Source organism: Oncorhynchus masou, chromosome 12 (genome assembly GCF_036934945.1).
Source record: "Oncorhynchus masou masou isolate Uvic2021 chromosome 12, UVic_Omas_1.1, whole genome shotgun sequence".
Taxonomy (NCBI): Eukaryota; Metazoa; Chordata; class Actinopteri; order Salmoniformes; family Salmonidae; genus Oncorhynchus; species Oncorhynchus masou.
This window is the reverse complement of record NC_088223.1, coordinates 11790604-11812504: the sequence shown is the minus strand read 5'-3', so window position 1 is coordinate 11812504 and position 21901 is coordinate 11790604. Positions and strand designations below refer to the sequence as shown.

The following is a 21901-nucleotide window of genomic DNA, read 5'->3' as shown; positions in this document are numbered from 1 at the left end:
ATTATAATAGAGACAGTAGATCTAGCTGGTCTGTCATAATATAATAGAGACAGTAGATCTAGCTGGTCTGTCATAATAAAGTAGAAACAGTAGATCTAGCTGGTCTGTCGTATGATGATAAAGACAGTAGATGCAGCTGGTCTGTCATAATAAAGTAGAGACAGTAGATCTAGCTGGTCTGTCGTATTATAATAGAGACAATAGATGCAGCTGGTCTGTCATATTATAATAGAGACAGTAGATGTAGCTGGTCTGTCATATTATAATAGAGACAGTAGATGCAGCTGGTCTGTCATATTATAATAGAGACAGTAGATGCAGCTGGTCTGTCATAATAAAGTAGAGACAGTAGATCTAGCTGGTCTGTCATATTATAATAGAGACAGTAGATGCAGCTGGTCTGTCATATTATAATAGAGACAGTAGATGCAGCTGGTCTGTCATAATATAATAGAGACTGTAGATCTAGCTGGTCTGTCATAATAAAGTAGAGACAGTAGATCTAGCTGGTCTGTCATATTATAATAGAGACAGTAGATGCAGCTGGTCTGTCTTAATAAAATAGAGACAGTAGAACTAGCTGGTCTGTCATAATAAAGTAGAGACAGTAGATCTAGCTGGTCTGTCGTATTATAATAGAGACAATAGATGCAGCTGGTCTGTCATATTATAATAGAGACAGTAGATCTAGCTGGTCTGTCATATTATAATAGAGACAGTAGATGCGGCTGGTCTGTCATATTATAATAGAGACAGTAGATGCAGCTGGTCTGTCATATTATAATAGAGACAGTAGATCTAGCTGGTCTGTCATATTATAATAGAGACAGTAGATCTAGCTGGTCTGTCATATTATAATAGAGACAGTAGATGCAGCTGGTCTGTCATATTATAATAGAGACAGTAGATCTAGCTGGTCTGTCATATTATAATAGAGACAGTAGATGCGGCTGGTCTGTCATATTATAATAGAGACAGTAGATGCAGCTGGTCTGTCATATTATAATAGAGACAGTAGATCTAGCTGGTCTGTCATATTATAATAGAGACAGTAGATGCAGCTGGTCTGTCATATTATAATAGAGACAGTAGATGCAGCTGGTCTGTCATAATATAATAGAGACAGTAGATGCAGCTGGTCTGTCATATTATAATAGAGACAGTAGATCTAGCTGGTCTGTCATAATATAATAGAGACAGTAGATCTAGCTGGTCTGTCATAATAAAGTAGAGACAGTAGATCTAGCTGGTCTGTCGTATTATAATAGAGACAGTAGATGCAGCTGGTCTGTCATATTATAATAGAGACAGTAGATGCAGCTGGTCTGTCATAATAAAGTAGAGACAGTAGATCTAGCTGGTCTGTCATATTATAATAGAGACAATAGATGCAGCTGGTCTGTCATAATATAATAGAGACAGTAGATGCAGCTGGTCTGTCATATTATAATAGAGACAGTAGATCTAGCTGGTCTGTCATAATATAATAGAGACAGTAGATCTAGCTGGTCTGTCATAATAAAGTAGAGACAGTCGATCTAGCTGGTCTGTCGTATTATAATAGAGACAGTAGATGCAGCTGGTCTGTCATAATAAAGTAGAGACAGTAGATCTAGCTGGTCTGTCATAATAAAGTAGAGACAATAGATCTAGCTGGTCTGTCGTATTATAATAGAGACAATAGATGCAGCTGGTCTGTCATATTATAATAGAGACAGTAGATGCAGCTGGTCTGTCATAATATAATAGAGACAGTAGATCTAGCTGGTCTGTCATATTATAATAGAGACAGTAGATCTAGCTGGTCTGTCATATTATAATAGAGACAGTAGATGCAGCTGGTCTGTCATATTATAATAGAGACAGTAGATGCAGCTGGTCTGTCATATTATAATAGAGACAGTAGATGCAGCTGGTCTGTCATAATATAATAGAGACAGTAGATGCAGCTGGTCTGTCATAATATAATAGAGACAGTAGATGCAGCTGGTCTGTCATATTATAATAGAGACAGTAGATGCAGCTGGTCTGTCATATTATAATAGAGACAGTAGATGCAGCTGGTCTGTCATATTATAATAGAGACAGTAGATGCAGCTGGTCTGTCACATTATAATAGAGACAGTAGATGCAGCTGGTCTGTCATATTATAATAGAGACAGTAGATGCAGCTGGTCTGTCATAATATAATAGAGACAGTAGATGCAGCTGGTCTGTCATATTATAATAGAGACAGTAGATCTAGCTGGTCTGTCATATTATAATAGAGACAGTAGATCTAGCTGGTCTGTCATAATATAATAGAGACAGTAGATCTAGCTGGTCTGTCATAATAAAGTAGAAACAGTAGATCTAGCTGGTCTGTCGTATGATGATAAAGACAGTAGATGCAGCTGGTCTGTCATAATAAAGTAGAGACAGTAGATCTAGCTGGTCTGTCGTATTATAATAGAGACAATAGATGCAGCTGGTCTGTCATATTATAATAGAGACAGTAGATGTAGCTGGTCTGTCATATTATAATAGAGACAGTAGATGCAGCTGGTCTGTCATATTATAATAGAGACAGTAGATGCAGCTGGTCTGTCATAATAAAGTAGAGACAGTAGATCTAGCTGGTCTGTCATATTATAATAGAGACAGTAGATGCAGCTGGTCTGTCATATTATAATAGAGACAGTAGATGCAGCTGGTCTGTCATAATATAATAGAGACTGTAGATCTAGCTGGTCTGTCATAATAAAGTAGAGACAGTAGATCTAGCTGGTCTGTCATATTATAATAGAGACAGTAGATGCAGCTGGTCTGTCTTAATAAAATAGAGACAGTAGAACTAGCTGGTCTGTCATAATAAAGTAGAGACAGTAGATCTAGCTGGTCTGTCGTATTATAATAGAGACAATAGATGCAGCTGGTCTGTCATATTATAATAGAGACAGTAGATCTAGCTGGTCTGTCATATTATAATAGAGACAGTAGATGCGGCTGGTCTGTCATATTATAATAGAGACAGTAGATGCAGCTGGTCTGTCATATTATAATAGAGACAGTAGATCTAGCTGGTCTGTCATATTATAATAGAGACAGTAGATCTAGCTGGTCTGTCATATTATAATAGAGACAGTAGATGCAGCTGGTCTGTCATATTATAATAGAGACAGTAGATCTAGCTGGTCTGTCATATTATAATAGAGACAGTAGATGGCTGGTCTGTCATATTATAATAGAGACAGTAGATGCAGCTGGTCTGTCATATTATAATAGAGACAGTAGATCTAGCTGGTCTGTCATATTATAATAGAGACAGTAGATGCGGCTGGTCTGTCATATTATAATAGAGACAGTAGATGCAGCTGGTCTGTCATATTATAATAGAGACAGTAGATCTAGCTGGTCTGTCATATTATAATAGAGACAGTAGATGCAGCTGGTCTGTCATATTATAATAGAGACAGTAGATGCAGCTGGTCTGTCATAATATAATAGAGACAGTAGATGCAGCTGGTCTGTCATATTATAATAGAGACAGTAGATCTAGCTGGTCTGTCATAATATAATAGAGACAGTAGATCTAGCTGGTCTGTCATATTATAATAGAGACAGTAGATCTAGCTGGTCTGTCATAATATAATAGAGACAGTAGATCTAGCTGGTCTGTCATAATAAAGTAGAAACAGTAGATCTAGCTGGTCTGTCGTATGATGATAAAGACAGTAGATGCAGCTGGTCTGTCATAATAAAGTAGAGACAGTAGATCTAGCTGGTCTGTCGTATTATAATAGAGACAATAGATGCAGCTGGTCTGTCATATTATAATAGAGACAGTAGATGTAGCTGGTCTGTCATATTATAATAGAGACAGTAGATGCAGCTGGTCTGTCATATTATAATAGAGACAGTAGATGCAGCTGGTCTGTCATAATAAAGTAGAGACAGTAGATCTAGCTGGTCTGTCATATTATAATAGAGACAGTAGATGCAGCTGGTCTGTCATATTATAATAGAGACAGTAGATGCAGCTGGTCTGTCATAATATAATAGAGACTGTAGATCTAGCTGGTCTGTCATAATAAAGTAGAGACAGTAGATCTAGCTGGTCTGTCATATTATAATAGAGACAGTAGATGCAGCTGGTCTGTCTTAATAAAATAGAGACAGTAGAACTAGCTGGTCTGTCATAATAAAGTAGAGACAGTAGATCTAGCTGGTCTGTCGTATTATAATAGAGACAATAGATGCAGCTGGTCTGTCATATTATAATAGAGACAGTAGATCTAGCTGGTCTGTCATATTATAATAGAGACAGTAGATGCGGCTGGTCTGTCATATTATAATAGAGACAGTAGATGCAGCTGGTCTGTCATATTATAATAGAGACAGTAGATCTAGCTGGTCTGTCATATTATAATAGAGACAGTAGATCTAGCTGGTCTGTCATATTATAATAGAGACAGTAGATGCAGCTGGTCTGTCATATTATAATAGAGACAGTAGATCTAGCTGGTCTGTCATATTATAATAGAGACAGTAGATGCGGCTGGTCTGTCATATTATAATAGAGACAGTAGATGCAGCTGGTCTGTCATATTATAATAGAGACAGTAGATCTAGCTGGTCTGTCATATTATAATAGAGACAGTAGATGCAGCTGGTCTGTCATATTATAATAGAGACAGTAGATGCAGCTGGTCTGTCATAATATAATAGAGACAGTAGATGCAGCTGGTCTGTCATATTATAATAGAGACAGTAGATCTAGCTGGTCTGTCATAATATAATAGAGACAGTAGATCTAGCTGGTCTGTCATAATAAAGTAGAGACAGTAGATCTAGCTGGTCTGTCGTATTATAATAGAGACAGTAGATGCAGCTGGTCTGTCATATTATAATAGAGACAGTAGATGCAGCTGGTCTGTCATAATAAAGTAGAGACAGTAGATCTAGCTGGTCTGTCATATTATAATAGAGACAATAGATGCAGCTGGTCTGTCATAATATAATAGAGACAGTAGATGCAGCTGGTCTGTCATATTATAATAGAGACAGTAGATCTAGCTGGTCTGTCATAATATAATAGAGACAGTAGATCTAGCTGGTCTGTCATAATAAAGTAGAGACAGTCGATCTAGCTGGTCTGTCGTATTATAATAGAGACAGTAGATGCAGCTGGTCTGTCATAATAAAGTAGAGACAGTAGATCTAGCTGGTCTGTCATAATAAAGTAGAGACAATAGATCTAGCTGGTCTGTCGTATTATAATAGAGACAATAGATGCAGCTGGTCTGTCATATTATAATAGAGACAGTAGATGCAGCTGGTCTGTCATAATATAATAGAGACAGTAGATGCAGCTGGTCTGTCATATTATAATAGAGACAGTAGATCTAGCTGGTCTGTCATAATATAATAGAGACAGTAGATCTAGCTGGTCTGTCATATTATAATAGAGACAGTAGATGCAGCTGGTCTGTCATATTATAATAGAGACAGTAGATCTAGCTGGTCTGTCATATTATAATAGAGACAGTAGATGCGGCTGGTCTGTCATATTATAATAGAGACAGTAGATGCAGCTGGTCTGTCATATTATAATAGAGACAGTAGATCTAGCTGGTCTGTCATATTATAATAGAGACAGTAGATGCAGCTGGTCTGTCATATTATAATAGAGACAGTAGATGCAGCTGGTCTGTCATATTATAACAGAGACAGTAGATGCAGCTGGTCTGTCATAATATAATAGAGACAGTAGATGCAGCTGGTCTGTCATACTATAATAGAGACAGTAGATGCAGCTGGTCTGTCATATTATAATAGAGACAGTAGATGCAGCTGGTCTGTCATATTATAATAGAGACAGTAGATGCAGCTGGTCTGTCACATTATAATAGAGACAGTAGATGCAGCTGGTCTGTCATAATATAATAGAGACAGTAGATGCAGCTGGTCTGTCATATTATAATAGAGACAGTAGATCTAGCTGGTCTGTCATAATATAATAGAGACAGTAGATCTAGCTGGTCTGTCATAATAAAGTAGAGACAGTAGATCTAGCTGGTCTGTCGTATTATAATAGAGACAGTAGATGCAGCTGGTCTGTCATAATAAAGTAGAGACAGTAGATCTAGCTGGTCTGTCATAATAAAGTAGAGACAGTAGATCTAGCTGGTCTGTCGTATTATAATAGAGACAATAGATGCAGCTGGTCTGTCATATTATAATAGAGACAGTAGATCTAGCTGGTCTGTCATATTATAATAGAGACAGTAGATGCGGCTGGTCTGTCATATTATAATAGAGACAGTAGATGCAGCTGGTCTGTCATATTATAATAGAGACAGTAGATCTAGCTGGTCTGTCATATTATAATAGAGACAGTAGATGCAGCTGGTCTGTCATATTATAATAGAGACAGTAGATGCAGCTGGTCTGTCATAATAAAGTAGAGACAGTAGATCTAGCTGGTCTGTCATATTATAATAGAGACAATAGATGCAGCTGGTCTGTCATTATATAATAGAGACAGTAGATGCAGCTGGTCTGTCATATTATAATAGAGACAGTAGATCTAGCTGGTCTGTCATAATATAATAGAGACAGTAGATCTAGCTGGTATGTCATAATAAAGTAGAGACAGTAGATCTAGCTGGTCTGTCGTATTATAATAGAGACAGTAGATGCAGCTGGTCTGTCATAATAAAGTAGAGACAGTAGATCTAGCTGGTCTGTCATAATAAAGTAGAGACAATAGATCTAGCTGGTCTGTCGTATTATAATAGAGACAATAGTTGCAGCTGGTCTGTCATATTATAATAGAGACAATAGTTGCAGCTGGTCTGTCGTATTATAATAGAGACAATAGATGCAGCTGGTCTGTCATATTATAATAGAGACAGTAGATCTAGCTTGTCTGTCATATTATAATAGAGACAGTAGATGCGGCTGGTCTGTCATAATATAATAGAGACAGTAGATGCAGCTGGTCTGTCATATTATAATAGAGACAGTAGATCTAGCTGGTCTGTCATATTATAATAGAGACAGTAGATCTAGCTGGTCTGTCATAATATAATAGAGACAGTAGATCTAGCTGGTCTGTCATAATAAAGTAGAGACAGTAGATCTAGCTGGTCTGTCGTATGATGATAAAGACAGTAGATGCAGCTGGTCTGTCATAATAAAGTAGAGACAGTAGATCTAGCTGGTCTGTCGTATTATAATAGAGACAATAGATGCAGCTGGTCTGTCATATTATAATAGAGACAGTAGATGTAGCTGGTCTGTCATATTATAATAGAGACAGTAGATGCAGCTGGTCTGTCATATTATAATAGAGACAGTAGATGCAGCTGGTCTGTCATAATAAAGTAGAGACAGTAGATCTAGCTGGTCTGTCATATTATAATAGAGACAGTAGATGCAGCTGGTCTGTCATATTATAATAGAGACAGTAGATGCAGCTGGTCTGTCATAATATAATAGAGACTGTAGATCTAGCTGGTCTGTCATAATAAAGTAGAGACAGTAGATCTAGCTGGTCTGTCATATTATAATAGAGACAGTAGATGCAGCTGGTCTGTCTTAATAAAATAGAGACAGTAGAACTAGCTGGTCTGTCATAATAAAGTAGAGACAGTAGATCTAGCTGGTCTGTCGTATTATAATAGAGACAATAGATGCAGCTGGTCTGTCATATTATAATAGAGACAGTAGATCTAGCTGGTCTGTCATATTATAATAGAGACAGTAGATGCGGCTGGTCTGTCATATTATAATAGAGACAGTAGATGCAGCTGGTCTGTCATATTATAATAGAGACAGTAGATCTAGCTGGTCTGTCATATTATAATAGAGACAGTAGATCTAGCTGGTCTGTCATATTATAATAGAGACAGTAGATGCAGCTGGTCTGTCATATTATAATAGAGACAGTAGATCTAGCTGGTCTGTCATATTATAATAGAGACAGTAGATGCGGCTGGTCTGTCATATTATAATAGAGACAGTAGATGCAGCTGGTCTGTCATATTATAATAGAGACAGTAGATCTAGCTGGTCTGTCATATTATAATAGAGACAGTAGATGCAGCTGGTCTGTCATATTATAATAGAGACAGTAGATGCAGCTGGTCTGTCATATTATAATAGAGACAGTAGATCTAGCTGGTCTGTCATAATATAATAGAGACAGTAGATCTAGCTGGTCTGTCATAATAAAGTAGAGACAGTAGATCTAGCTGGTCTGTCGTATTATAATAGAGACAGTAGATGCAGCTGGTCTGTCATATTATAATAGAGACAGTAGATGCAGCTGGTCTGTCATAATAAAGTAGAGACAGTAGATCTAGCTGGTCTGTCATATTATAATAGAGACAATAGATGCAGCTGGTCTGTCATAATATAATAGAGACAGTAGATGCAGCTGGTCTGTCATATTATAATAGAGACAGTAGATCTAGCTGGACTGTCATAATATAATAGAGACAGTAGATCTAGCTGGTCTGTCATAATAAAGTAGAGACAGTCGATCTAGCTGGTCTGTCGTATTATAATAGAGACAGTAGATGCAGCTGGTCTGTCATAATAAAGTAGAGACAGTAGATCTAGCTGGTCTGTCATAATAAAGTAGAGACAATAGATCTAGCTGGTCTGTCGTATTATAATAGAGACAATAGATGCAGCTGGTCTGTCATATTATAATAGAGACAGTAGATGCAGCTGGTCTGTCATAATATAATAGAGACAGTAGATGCAGCTGGTCTGTCATATTATAATAGAGACAGTAGATCTAGCTGGTCTGTCATAATATAATAGAGACAGTAGATCTAGCTGGTCTGTCATATTATAATAGAGACAGTAGATGCAGCTGGTCTGTCATATTATAATAGAGACAGTAGATCTAGCTGGTCTGTCATATTATAATAGAGACAGTAGATGCGGCTGGTCTGTCATATTATAATAGAGACAGTAGATGCAGCTGGTCTGTCATATTATAATAGAGACAGTAGATCTAGCTGGTCTGTCATATTATAATAGAGACAGTAGATGCAGCTGGTCTGTCATATTATAATAGAGACAGTAGATGCAGCTGGTCTGTCATATTATAATAGAGACAGTAGATCTAGCTGGTCTGTCATAATAAAGTAGAGACAGTAGATCTAGCTGGTCTGTCGTATTATAATAGAGACAGTAGATGCAGCTGGTCTGTCATATTATAATAGAGACAGTAGATGCAGCTGGTCTGTCATAATAAAGTAGAGACAGTAGATCTAGCTGGTCTGTCATATTATAATAGAGACAATAGATGCAGCTGGTCTGTCATAATATAATAGAGACAGTAGATGCAGCTGGTCTGTCATATTATAATAGAGACAGTAGATCTAGCTGGACTGTCATAATATAATAGAGACAGTAGATCTAGCTGGTCTGTCATAATAAAGTAGAGACAGTCGATCTAGCTGGTCTGTCGTATTATAATAGAGACAGTAGATGCAGCTGGTCTGTCATAATAAAGTAGAGACAGTAGATCTAGCTGGTCTGTCATAATAAAGTAGAGACAATAGATCTAGCTGGTCTGTCGTATTATAATAGAGACAATAGATGCAGCTGGTCTGTCATATTATAATAGAGACAGTAGATGCAGCTGGTCTGTCATAATATAATAGAGACAGTAGATGCAGCTGGTCTGTCATATTATAATAGAGACAGTAGATCTAGCTGGTCTGTCATAATATAATAGAGACAGTAGATCTAGCTGGTCTGTCATATTATAATAGAGACAGTAGATGCAGCTGGTCTGTCATATTATAATAGAGACAGTAGATCTAGCTGGTCTGTCATATTATAATAGAGACAGTAGATGCGGCTGGTCTGTCATATTATAATAGAGACAGTAGATGCAGCTGGTCTGTCATATTATAATAGAGACAGTAGATCTAGCTGGTCTGTCATATTATAATAGAGACAGTAGATGCAGCTGGTCTGTCATATTATAATAGAGACAGTAGATGCAGCTGGTCTGTCATATTATAACAGAGACAGTAGATGCAGCTGGTCTGTCATAATATAATAGAGACAGTAGATGCAGCTGGTCTGTCATACTATAATAGAGACAGTAGATGCAGCTGGTCTGTCATATTATAATAGAGACAGTAGATGCAGCTGGTCTGTCATATTATAATAGAGACAGTAGATGCAGCTGGTCTGTCACATTATAATAGAGACAGTAGATGCAGCTGGTCTGTCATAATATAATAGAGACAGTAGATGCAGCTGGTCTGTCATATTATAATAGAGACAGTAGATCTAGCTGGTCTGTCATAATATAATAGAGACAGTAGATCTAGCTGGTCTGTCATAATAAAGTAGAGACAGTAGATCTAGCTGGTCTGTCGTATTATAATAGAGACAGTAGATGCAGCTGGTCTGTCATAATAAAGTAGAGACAGTAGATCTAGCTGGTCTGTCATAATAAAGTAGAGACAGTAGATCTAGCTGGTCTGTCGTATTATAATAGAGACAATAGATGCAGCTGGTCTGTCATATTATAATAGAGACAGTAGATCTAGCTGGTCTGTCATATTATAATAGAGACAGTAGATGTGGCTGGTCTGTCATATTATAATAGAGACAGTAGATGCAGCTGGTCTGTCATATTATAATAGAGACAGTAGATCTAGCTGGTCTGTCATATTATAATAGAGACAGTAGATGCAGCTGGTCTGTCATATTATAATAGAGACAGTAGATGCAGCTGGTCTGTCATAATAAAGTAGAGACAGTAGATCTAGCTGGTCTGTCATATTATAATAGAGACAATAGATGCAGCTGGTCTGTCATTATATAATAGAGACAGTAGATGCAGCTGGTCTGTCATATTATAATAGAGACAGTAGATCTAGCTGGTCTGTCATAATATAATAGAGACAGTAGATCTAGCTGGTATGTCATAATAAAGTAGAGACAGTAGATCTAGCTGGTCTGTCATATTATAATAGAGACAGTAGATGCAGCTGGTCTGTCATAATAAAGTAGAGACAGTAGATCTAGCTGGTCTGTCATAATAAAGTAGAGACAATAGATCTAGCTGGTCTGTCGTATTATAATAGAGACAATAGTTGCAGCTGGTCTGTCATATTATAATAGAGACAATAGTTGCAGCTGGTCTGTCGTATTATAATAGAGACAATAGATGCAGCTGGTCTGTCATATTATAATAGAGACAGTAGATGCGGCTGGTCTGTCATATTATAATAGAGACAGTAGATGCAGCTGGTCTGTCATAATAAAGTAGAGACAGTAGAACTAGCTGGTCTGTCATAATAAAGTAGAGACAGTAGATCTAGCTGGTCTGTCATATTATAATAGAGACAGTAGATGCAGCTGGTCTGTCATAATAAAGTAGAGACAGTAGAACTAGCTGGTCTGTCATATTATAATAGAGACAGTAGATCTAGCTGGTCTGTCATATTATAATAGAGACAGTAGATGCAGCTGGTCTGTCATATTATAACAGAGACAGTAGATCTAGCTGGTCTGTCATATTATAATAGAGACAGTAGATGCAGCTGGTCTGTCATATTATAATAGAGACAGTAGAACTAGCTGGTCTGTCATAATAAAGTAGAGACAGTAGATGCAGCTGGTCTGTCATAATATAATAGAGACAGTAGATGCAGCTGGTCTGTCATAATATAATAGAGACAGTAGATGCAGCTGGTCTGTCATAATATAATAGAGACAGTAGATGCAGCTGGTCTGTCATATTATAATAGAGACAGTAGATGCAGCTGGTCTGTCATATTATAATAGAGACAGTAGATGCAGCTGGTCTGTCATAATATAATAGAGACAGTAGATGCAGCTGGTCTGTCATAATATAATAGAGACAGTAGATGCAGCTGGTCTGTCATAAAATAATAGAGACAGTAGATCTAGCTGGTCTGTCATATTATAATAGAGACAGTAGATGCAGCTGGTCTGTCATATTATAATAGAGACAGTAGATGAAGCTGGTCTGTCATATTATAATAGAGACAGTAGATACAGCTGGTCTGTCATATTATAATAGAGACAGTAGATGCAGCTGGTCTGTCATAATAATAGAGACAGTAGATGCAGCTGGTCTGTCATTATAATAGAGACAGTAGATGCAGCTGGTCTGTCATTATAATAGAGACAGTAGATGCAGCTGGTCTGTCATAATATAATAGAGACAGTAGATGCAGCTGGTCTATCATAATATAATAGGAACTGTGATACGTTAAATCCAGTTATTCTTCAGTTCAGGCTTGGAGACTGAAGCAGAGTCTGTCTCTCTCTGAACATCTCTCTCTGACTGAACTGCTCTCTCTCTCTGAACATCTCTCTCTCATGGTCTCTCTCTGAACATCTCTCTCTCTGACTGAACTGCTCTCTCTCTCTCTGAACATCTCTCTCTGACTGAACTGCTCTCTCTCTCTCTCTCTCTCTCTCTCTGAACATCTCTCTCTGACTGAACTGCTCTCTCTCTCTCTCTCTCTCTCTCTCTGAACATCTCTCTCTGACTGAACTGCTCTCTCTCTCTCTCTCTCTCTCTCTGAACATCTCTCTCTGACTGAACTGCTCTCTCTCTCTGAACATCTCTCTCTCATGGTCTCTCTCTGAACATCTCTCTCTGACTGAACTGCTCTCTCTCTCTCTGAACATCTCTCTCTGACTGAACTGCTCTCTCTCTCTCTCTCTCTCTGAACATCTCTCTCTGACTGAACTGCTCTCTCTCTCTGAACATCTCCCTCTCTCTCTGACTCAACTGCTCTCTCTCTCTCTCTCTGACTGAACTGCTCTCTCTCTCTCTCTCTCTCTCTCCCAATTCAATGCAAAGGGCTTTAATTGCATGGGAAACATTGTTTACATTACCAAAGCAAGTGAAATTGATAATAAACAAATGTGAAATAGTCAATCAAAAATGAACAGTAAACATTACAATCTCTCCATCTCTCGCTCTCTCTCTCTCTCTCTCTCTCTCTGCCTGCGTGGCTGTTTGGGCGACCCGGTAATAAAACGTGCACATGAGTTTATAGACGTGCACGCCACACACTGCATGCAGGAACTGCAGGAAGGTAGAGGGAAAGAAAAGAAAAAACGATACCTGGAGTCAAACTTCTTTCCATCGGGGAACATGCCGTTATAGTGGTAACGGACATAGTCCCCTACTTTCACAGCGCGCCCGCACTGCTCCGGCACGAACGTTTTCTCAATCACGATGTCATCTAACGGTACCGGAGGGGCGTCACAGGCGGCAAACGCCACCAGAACCGCCAGATAGATCATCCCGTGCACGCACTGGTTCATTGTCATAGCACTATCCTTTACCGACAAAAATTAAGGTGGATAACCGTGACTTTTACGGTTGCTATTGGTCTCTTTTTCACTCTCGCAGGTTGTTTCGGTTCCTCTGATCTTCTTCCTGTTCTGTCTTCCTCCCTTGATCCCAGTCCGTTCTTGGTTTATTAGAATGGGCGCAGGCGCAGTAGCACACAGCAGATGTGTTGACGTGGAAACGGAGGGCCCAGTAGTCAGGGCTGCACACCAAATAGACTGCATCACTACTGCAAGACCCCCGAAGACCCCCACAAGACCACCAGACACAAATGTATTGCTGTAGAAGAGTTTACATTGACACATGTAGCCTATATAGGCAAATACAGTTTGAGGGGATATTTCATGCTGGGCTATGACGGGGTGGGGGTGTGGTGGTGGGCCAGTGTGTAAGTATTTTTCAGGGGATTTTTCTGCCCCCCCCCCCCCCCTCCCTTTAGCTCTCTGGAATGTCTCGACGTGGCAGGGGAGAGGGAAAGCCGCAGGCTACAGGGACAATTCGAATTAGTGGGTGATAGATTATATTTTAGAAAAGTAGCATACACTATACTAAACATATAACCGAACACAACCGAACAAGCAATTTCATGTTGCCTATTGAAAGTTGTAAACTCACCATTCACCTGGCCACTTCTCATGGTCTCTGAGTGAAATCAAACACATTCCGTTGTGTGGCCATTTGGCATTCGGTTTGGTGCAATAATGGAAAACACTTAATCTGTGACTTTGTGACACTCATTTACATAGAGGTTAATAAACTACGGGTTAGTGCAGTGGTGTGGTTTTCCCCAACCAGTGTTACTGCAGTAATTAGGGGAGGTGCACGGAGCCCTGCCCGGAGTAGTCCGGGGAGGGAGAGTAGTGTCGGGATAAATGGTGGGGGTAGAGGCGGTCCTTGTCCCACGCAAGGCACAGAGCAGAATATAATAGAGACGTAGATTTTGGCCATCCGTCCAACCTTTACGCATAAACTAAATATGGCAACCTCCAGCACTCTCTCTTCTATTCGCGTTTTCAGTTAATACGAGAAATACAGCTTTACGAGTTTCCCGCGACATGAACTAATGCGGGTTGACTCCGCGTATAAATACTATGCTGGATCAGTACACCGGAGAGAAATGGCAGGAGACAGTAGACTACCTCGAGGTGTCTCTCCGGTTGTACCGACTGCTCAGGGACAGCAAGGCCTTCTGCCAATTCAACTGCAGCTCCGTGCAGCTGTAGAACGAGGATAAGTTTACCGACTTCCCAGAGCTGCGAGTGATCGGTAACGTTATGAAGAGGGCGGGCGCAGTGACTGAAGCGGTGTAAATAGCGGCTGCCCGCCTTCAGACAGACCATGCCCAGCCGGGACACCGTGGAAGCGTTCGAGAAACGACAACCCTATAAATACCCGCAGTTCGCCTACTTCAAAGTGAATGAAATCAGTGCTGTTCTCTGCTGTATGGAACAGAGGAGCGCTGATCTCAATCTGTAGGGCTGCCTGTCTCTTAAAAAACAAATAGAACTGAATACATTTGGTATATAAGTCGTTTTTAAATTGTAGTTTATATATTTTTAAATGAAGTGTTTTTCAATTACTTTTGGAACCATGTAGATGGGGTTCTGGATAGAACCAGAAAGGGTAATAAGGTTCTAAACCCAGCAAAAAAAGAAACATCCCTTCTCCAGGACACTGTCTTTCAAAGATACATCTTAAAAATCCAAATAACTTCACAGATCTTCATTGTAAAGGGTTTAAAAACTGTTTCCCATGCTTGTTCAATGAACCATAAACAATTAATGAACATCCTTAAGACCCTAACAGTTTACAGACGGTAGGCAATTAAGGTCACAGTTATGAAAACTTAGGACACTAAAGAGGCCTTTCTACTGAAATACCAAAAGAAAGATGCCCAGAGTCTCTGCTCATCTGCGTGAACGTGCCTTAGGCATGCTGCAAGGAGGCATGAGGACTGCAGATGTGGCCAGGGACCTCACTTCATATTCATCGCCAGACCCACTGGCTCCAGGTCATCTATAAGTCTTTGCTAGGTAAAGCTCCGCCTTATCTCAACTCACTGGTAACAATAACAACACCCACCCGTAGCACGCGCTCCAGCAGGTATATCTCACTGGTCATCCCCAAAGCCAACTCTCTTTAAACATCAGCTATCTGAGCAGCTAACCGATCACTGCAGCTGTACACAGCCCATCTGTAAATAGCCCATCCAACTACCTACCTACCTCATCCCCATATTGTTTTTGTATTTACTTTTCTGCTCTTTTGCACAGCAGTATTTCTACCTGCACATCATCATCTGCACATCTATCACTCCAGTGTTAATTTGCTAAATTGTAATTACTTTGCTACTATGGCCTATTTATGGCCTTACCTTCTGAAGCTAATTTGCACACACTGTATATTTAAAAAAAATTAAAAAATAAAGCATGATATTGTGTTATTGACTGTACGTTGGTTTATTCCATGTGTAACTGTGTTGTTGTTTGTGTCGCACTGCTTTGCTTTATCTTGGCAGGTCGCAATTGTAAATGAGAACTTGTTCTCAACGGGCCTTGAGAACAAACCGAGATGGGGTTAGGGGTAAGCTGCTTTATAATGATCTCCATGGGTTAGATGGGGTTAGGGGAAAGCTGCTTTATAATGATCTCCATGGGTTAGATGGGGTTAGGGGTAAGCTGCTTTATAATGATCTCCATGGGTTAGATGGGGTTAGGGGAAAGCTGCTTTATAATGATCTCCATGGGTTAGATGGGGTTAGGGGTAAGCTGCTTTATAATGATCTCCATGGGTTAGATGGGGTTAGGGGAAAGCTGCTTTATAATGATCTCCATGGGTTAGATGGGGTTAGGGATAAGCTGCTTTATAATGATCTCCATGGGTTAGATGGGGTTAGGGGTAAGCTGCTTTATAATGATCTCCATGGGTTAGATGGGGTTAGGGGTAAGCTGCTTTATAATGATCTCCATGGGTTAGTTGGGGTTAGGGGAAAGCTGCTTTATAATGATCTCCATGGGTTAGATGGGGTTAGGGGAAAGCTGCTTTATAATGATCTCCATGGGTTAGATGGGGTTAGGGATAAGCTGCTTTATAATGATCTCCATGGGTTAGATGGGGTTAGGGGTAAGCTGCTTTATAATGATCTCCATGGGTTAGATGGGGTTAGGGGAAAGCTGCTTTATAATGATCTCCATGGGTTAGATGGGGTTAGGGGTAAGCTGCTTTATAATGATCTCCATGGGTTAGATGGGGTTAGGGGAAAGCTGCTTTATAATGATCTCCATGGGTTAGATGGGGTTAGGGGTAAGCTGCTTTATAATGATCTCCATGGGTTAGATGGGGTTAGGGGTAAGCTGCTTTATAATGATCTCCATGGGTTAGGGGTAAGCTGCTTTATAATGATCTCCATGGGTTAGATGGGGTTAGGGGAAAGCTGCTTTATAATGATCTCCATGGGTTAGATGGGGTTAGGGGAAAGCTGCTTTATAATGATCTCCATGGGTTAGATGGGGTTAGGGATAAGCTGCTTTATAATGATCTCCATGGGTTAGATGGGGTTAGGGGTAAGCTGCTTTATAATGATCTCCATGGGTTAGATGGGGTTAGGGGAAAGCTGCTTTATAATGATCTCCATGGGTTAGATGGGGTTAGGGGTAAGCTGCTTTATAATGATCTCCATGGGTTAGATGGGGTTAGGGGAAAGCTGCTTTATAATGATCTCCATGGGTTAGGGGTAAGCTGCTTTATAATGATCTCTATGGGTTAGATGGGGTTAGGGGTAAGCTGCTTTATAATGATCTCCATGGGTTAGATGGGGTTAGGGGAAAGCTGCTTTATAATGATCTCCATGGGTTAGATGGGGTTAGGGGTAAGCTGCTTTATAATGATCTCCATGGTTTAGATGGGGTTAGGGGTAAGCTGCTTTATAATGATCTCCATGGGTTAGATGGGGTTAAGGGTAAGCTGCTTTATAATGATCTCCATGGGTTAGATGGGTTTAGGGGTAAGCTGCTTTATAATGATCTCCATGGGTTACTTGGGGTTAGGGGAAAGCTGCTTTATAATGATCTCCATGGGTTAGATGGGGTTAGGGGAAAGCTGCTTTATAATGATCTCCATGGGTTAGATGGGGTTAGGGGTAAGCTGCTTTATAATGATCTCCATGGGTTAGATGGGGTTAAGGGTAAGCTGCTTTATAATGATCTCCATGGGTTAGATGGGTTTAGGGGTAAGCTGCTTTATAATGATCTCCATGGGTTACTTGGGGTTAGGGGTAAGCTGCTTTATAATGATCTCCATGGGTTAGATGGGGTTAGGGGTAAGCTGCTTTATAATGATCTCCATGGGTTAGATGGGGTTAGGGGAAAGCTGCTTTATAATGATCTCCATGGGTTAGATGGGGTTAGGGGAAAGCTGCTTTATAATGATATAATAATAGGTAAAATGTTGATTTTGGGAGTTCTGCAGGGCTGCACGAATACAAGCTGTGTTCTGGTGCTCTGGTGCTCTGTATTCTTGTGCTCTATGTTCTGGTTCTCTGTGTTATGTGTTCTGTGTTCTGGTACCCCTCCATCTCAGGTGAGTCTGTCTTTCCACCCCTCCATCTCAGGTGAGTCTGTCTTTCTACCCCTCCATCTCAGGTGAGTCTGTCTTTCCACCCCTCCATCTCAGGTGAGTCTGTCTTTCCACCCCTCCCTCTCAGGTGAGTCTGTCTTTCCACCCCTCCATCTCAGGTGAGTCTGTCTTTCCACCCCTCCATCTCAGGTGAGTCTGTCTTTCTACCCCTCCATCTCAGTTGAGTCTGTCTTTCTACCCCTCCATCTCAGGTGAGTCTGTCTTTCTACCCCTCCATCTCAGGTGAGTCTGTCTTTCTACCCCTCCATCTCAGGTGAGTGTCTTTCCACCCCTCCATCTCAGGTGAGTCTGTCTTTCCACCCCTCCATCTCAGGTGAGTCTGTCTTTCCACCCCTCCATCTCAGGTGAGTCTGTCTTTCTACCCCTCCATCTCAGTTGAGTCTGTCTTTCTACCCCTCCATCTCAGGTGAGTCTGTCTTTCCACCCCTCCATCTCAGGTGAGTCTGTCCTTCTACCCCTCCATCTCAGGTGAGTCTGTCTTTCTACCCCTCCATCTCAGGTGAGTCTGTCTTTCTACCCCTCCATCTCAGGTGAGTGTCTTTCCACCCCTCCATCTCAGGTGAGTGTCTTTCCACCCCTCCATCTCAGGTGAGTCTGTCTTTCCACCCCTCCATCTCAGGTGAGTCTGTCTTTCTACCCCTCCATCTCAGTTGAGTCTGTCTTTCTACCCCTCCATCTCAGGTGAGTCTGTCTTTCCACCCCTCCATCTCAGGTGAGTCTGTCCTTCTACCCCTCCATCTCAGGTGAGTCTGTCTTTCTACCCCTCCATCTCAGGTGAGTCTGTCTTTCCACCCCTCCATCTCAGGTGAGTCTGTCTTTCTACCCCTCCATCTCAGGTGAGTCTGTCTTTCTACCCCTCCATCTCATGTGAGTGTCTTTCCACCCCTCCATCTCAGGTGAGTCTGTCTTTCTACCCCTCCATCTCAGGTGAGTCTGTCTTTCTACCCCTCCATCTCAGGTGAGTCTGTCTTTCCACCCCTCCATCTCAGGTGAGTCTGTCTTTCTACCCCTCCATCTCAGGTGAGTCTGTCTTTCTACCCCTCCATCTCAGGTGAGTCTGTCTGTTAAGAAATCCCTCCAACAACATGTCCCTCTTTTATCCCTGCAACAACATAGGTGAACTTATCTGTCCAAATATCAACCAAAGCTTTTGAGTCTCTCTCACACACACACACACACACACACACACACACACACACACACACACACACGTTGGAGAGGAAAGTGAGGTGTAAGGCAGAACGGACTCCTGTGGTTGGAGGATTCATCGTGGAGAAGTTTGTAGCGTCCATGTACCACTACCTACAGTTCACCCACTACAAACGTGACGGTCCTATTACTTTATGGTTACAAATACAACTGGTGTTACTGTGGTATCAGTATGACACTGCACAATGTAACTACATTTTTATTTTAAACATTATTACCCAAATGCAGACACACACGCTTGTTTTGCTAACCCTAATTCTAACCCTAATTCTAACCGAAACCTAAACCTAAGTGAAACCTCCCCAGTGAATGACCTGAGGACCTGCTCTTGCCTCCCCAGTGAATGACCTGAGGACCTGCTCTTGCCTCCCCATTGAATGACCTGAGGACCTGCTCTTGCCTCCCCAGTGAATGACCTGAGGACCTGCTCTTGCCTCCCCAGTGAATGACCTGAGGACCTGCTCTTGCCTCCCCAGTGAATGACCTGAGGACCTGCTCTTGCCTCCCCATTGAATGACCTGAGGACCTGCTCTTGCCTCCCCAGTGAATGACCTGAGGACCTGCTCTTGCCTCCCCAGTGAATGACCTGAGGACCTGCTCTTGCCTCCCCAGTGAATGACCTGAGGACCTGCTCTTGCCTCCCCAGTGAATGACCTGAGGACCTGCTCTTGCCTCCCCAGTGAATGACCTGAGGACCTGCTCTTGCCTCCCCAGTGAATGACCTGAGGACCTGCTCTTGCCTCCCCAGTGAATGACCTGAGGAACGCAGTGCCGTGTGTAGCCAGCTGCATGTTGTTTGACCCCAGTGACGAGGTGATGAAGAACAACGTGGTTTATAACCAGTACCACAGAGACAAGTACGAACTCGGTGACGAAGACTTCCTACCTAGATCGGTAAGACACATACAAACACACACTCCAGTCACCCTAGATATAGACTGTTCTCTCTGCTACCACACGGCAAGCAGTACCAGAGTACCAAGTCTAGGTCCAGAAGGCTCCTTAACAGCTTCTAACCCCCAAAGCCATAAGACTGCTATTATTGTTACTCTTATTGTGTTACTTTTTATTATTACTTTTTATTTTAGTCTACCTGGTAAATATAGTTATTGTGTTACTTTTAATTAAAAAAATTACTTTAGATTATTTAGTATAAATTATTTTTCTTCTACCACATTGTTGGTTAAGGGCTTGTAAGTTAGCATTTCACGGTACGGTCTACACCTGTTGTATTCAGCATTTCACTGTACGGTCTACACCTGTTGTATTCAGCATTTCACTGTACGGTCTACACCTGTTGTATTCAGCATTTCACTGTAAAGTCTACACCTGTTGTATTCAGCATTTCACTGTACGGTCTACACCTGTTGTATTCAGCATTTCACTGTGAGGTCTACTACACCTGTTGTATTCAGCATTTCACTGTAAGGTCTACACCTGTTGTATTCAGCATTTCACTGTAAGGTCTACACCTGTTGTATTCAGCATTTCACTGTAAGGTCTACACCTGTTGTATTCAGCATTTCACTGTTAGGTCTACAACTGTTGTATTCAGCATTTCACGGTACGGTCTACACCTGTTGTATTCAGCATTTCACGGTACGGTCTACACCTGTTGTATTCAGCATTTCACTGTAAGGTCTACACCTGTTGTATTAAGCATTTCACTGTAAGGTCTACTACACCTGTTGTATTCAGCATTTCACTGTAAGGTCTACACCTGTTGTATTCAGCATTTCACTGTAAGGTCTACTACACCTGTTGTATTCAGCATTTCACTGTAAGGTCTACACCTGTTGTATTCAGCATTTCACTGTAAGGTCTACACCTGTTGTATTCAGCATTTCACTGTAAGGTCTACACCTGTTGTATTCAGCATTTCACTGTAAGGTCTACACCTGTTGTATTCAGCATTTCACTGTAAGGTCTACACCTGTTGTATTCAGCATTTCACGGTACGGTCTACACCTGTTGTATTCAGCATTTCACGGTACGGTCTGCAATTGTGGTATTTGACGCATGTGATTAATACAATTTGATTTTATATCATAAACACATTTCAGCACAGGTGCACACACACACACACACACACACGTCCACTATCTCCGATTGCAGGTCATTTGACTCACGTCATTGGTTGTTTTTTAAACTATTGACAGAGTACTTCACTTTGCTTGTCGATATTGATTTGACGTATGTGTGTATTTTAGGATGCGGTACGGTTCTTCAACCAGACCACCATGCAGCTACAGATGCTGGAGTTCTCCAGACAACGCCTAGCGAGTGATGAGGTGTGTGTGTGTCTGTTTGAGAGAGAGAGAGAGTGTGTGTCTCCATTTGTGTCGCTACTATCACTGCTGTTGGTTCTTAGCACGACATCTGTCCACAAGAGTGTCTTGGTTCTTAGCAGGGCATCTGTCCACAAGTGTGTCTTGGTTCTTAGCACGACATCTGTCCACAAGAGTGTCTTGGATCTTAGCAGGGCTCTCTATGTAATATTTCTGTAAACTAGGGAGAAACCCCAGATTCCTTTCAGATCACATGACCTGTGTCCAACGGTACAATGTGTTTACCAGGCTGCTGTATTAGACCTCACCACAGGGTGGCGCTTCTCACTCAAAACAACACAGACATGTCTAATAACAAGAGATGGCAGCATGACTAGTCTAGGTCAGGCGTGGCCAGCCCTCCTCCTGT

General features: G+C 41.1%; 2 protein-coding genes across 3 annotated transcripts in view; one reads left to right on the top strand and one right to left on the bottom strand.

Moving 5' to 3' along the window:
- Positions 1-13644, bottom strand: part of LOC135549549 (peptidyl-prolyl cis-trans isomerase FKBP9-like) — a 34020-nt gene extending 20376 nt beyond the window's left edge. Inside the window, exon 1 of one of the 2 annotated variants that reach the window (XM_064979612.1) lies at positions 13130-13644. In XM_064979612.1, the coding sequence (XP_064835684.1) occupies positions 13130-13338 (209 nt within the window). In that variant the 5' untranslated portion in view covers positions 13339-13644. The remainder of the gene's footprint in view (positions 1-13129) is intronic. The other variant, XM_064979611.1, reaches the window with a different exon arrangement.
- A 1054-nt stretch (positions 13645-14698) lies between these two features.
- Positions 14699-21683, top strand: LOC135549011 (cartilage-associated protein-like). Its single transcript, XM_064979082.1, has 8 exons — positions 14699-14773; positions 17939-17969; positions 18555-18583; positions 18892-18922; positions 19191-19319; positions 19953-20098; positions 21415-21495; positions 21648-21683. The coding sequence occupies exons 1-8, from the start codon at positions 14699-14701 to the stop codon at positions 21681-21683; spliced, it is 558 nt and encodes a 185-aa protein (XP_064835154.1).
- The last annotated feature ends 218 nt before the right edge of the window (positions 21684-21901 follow it).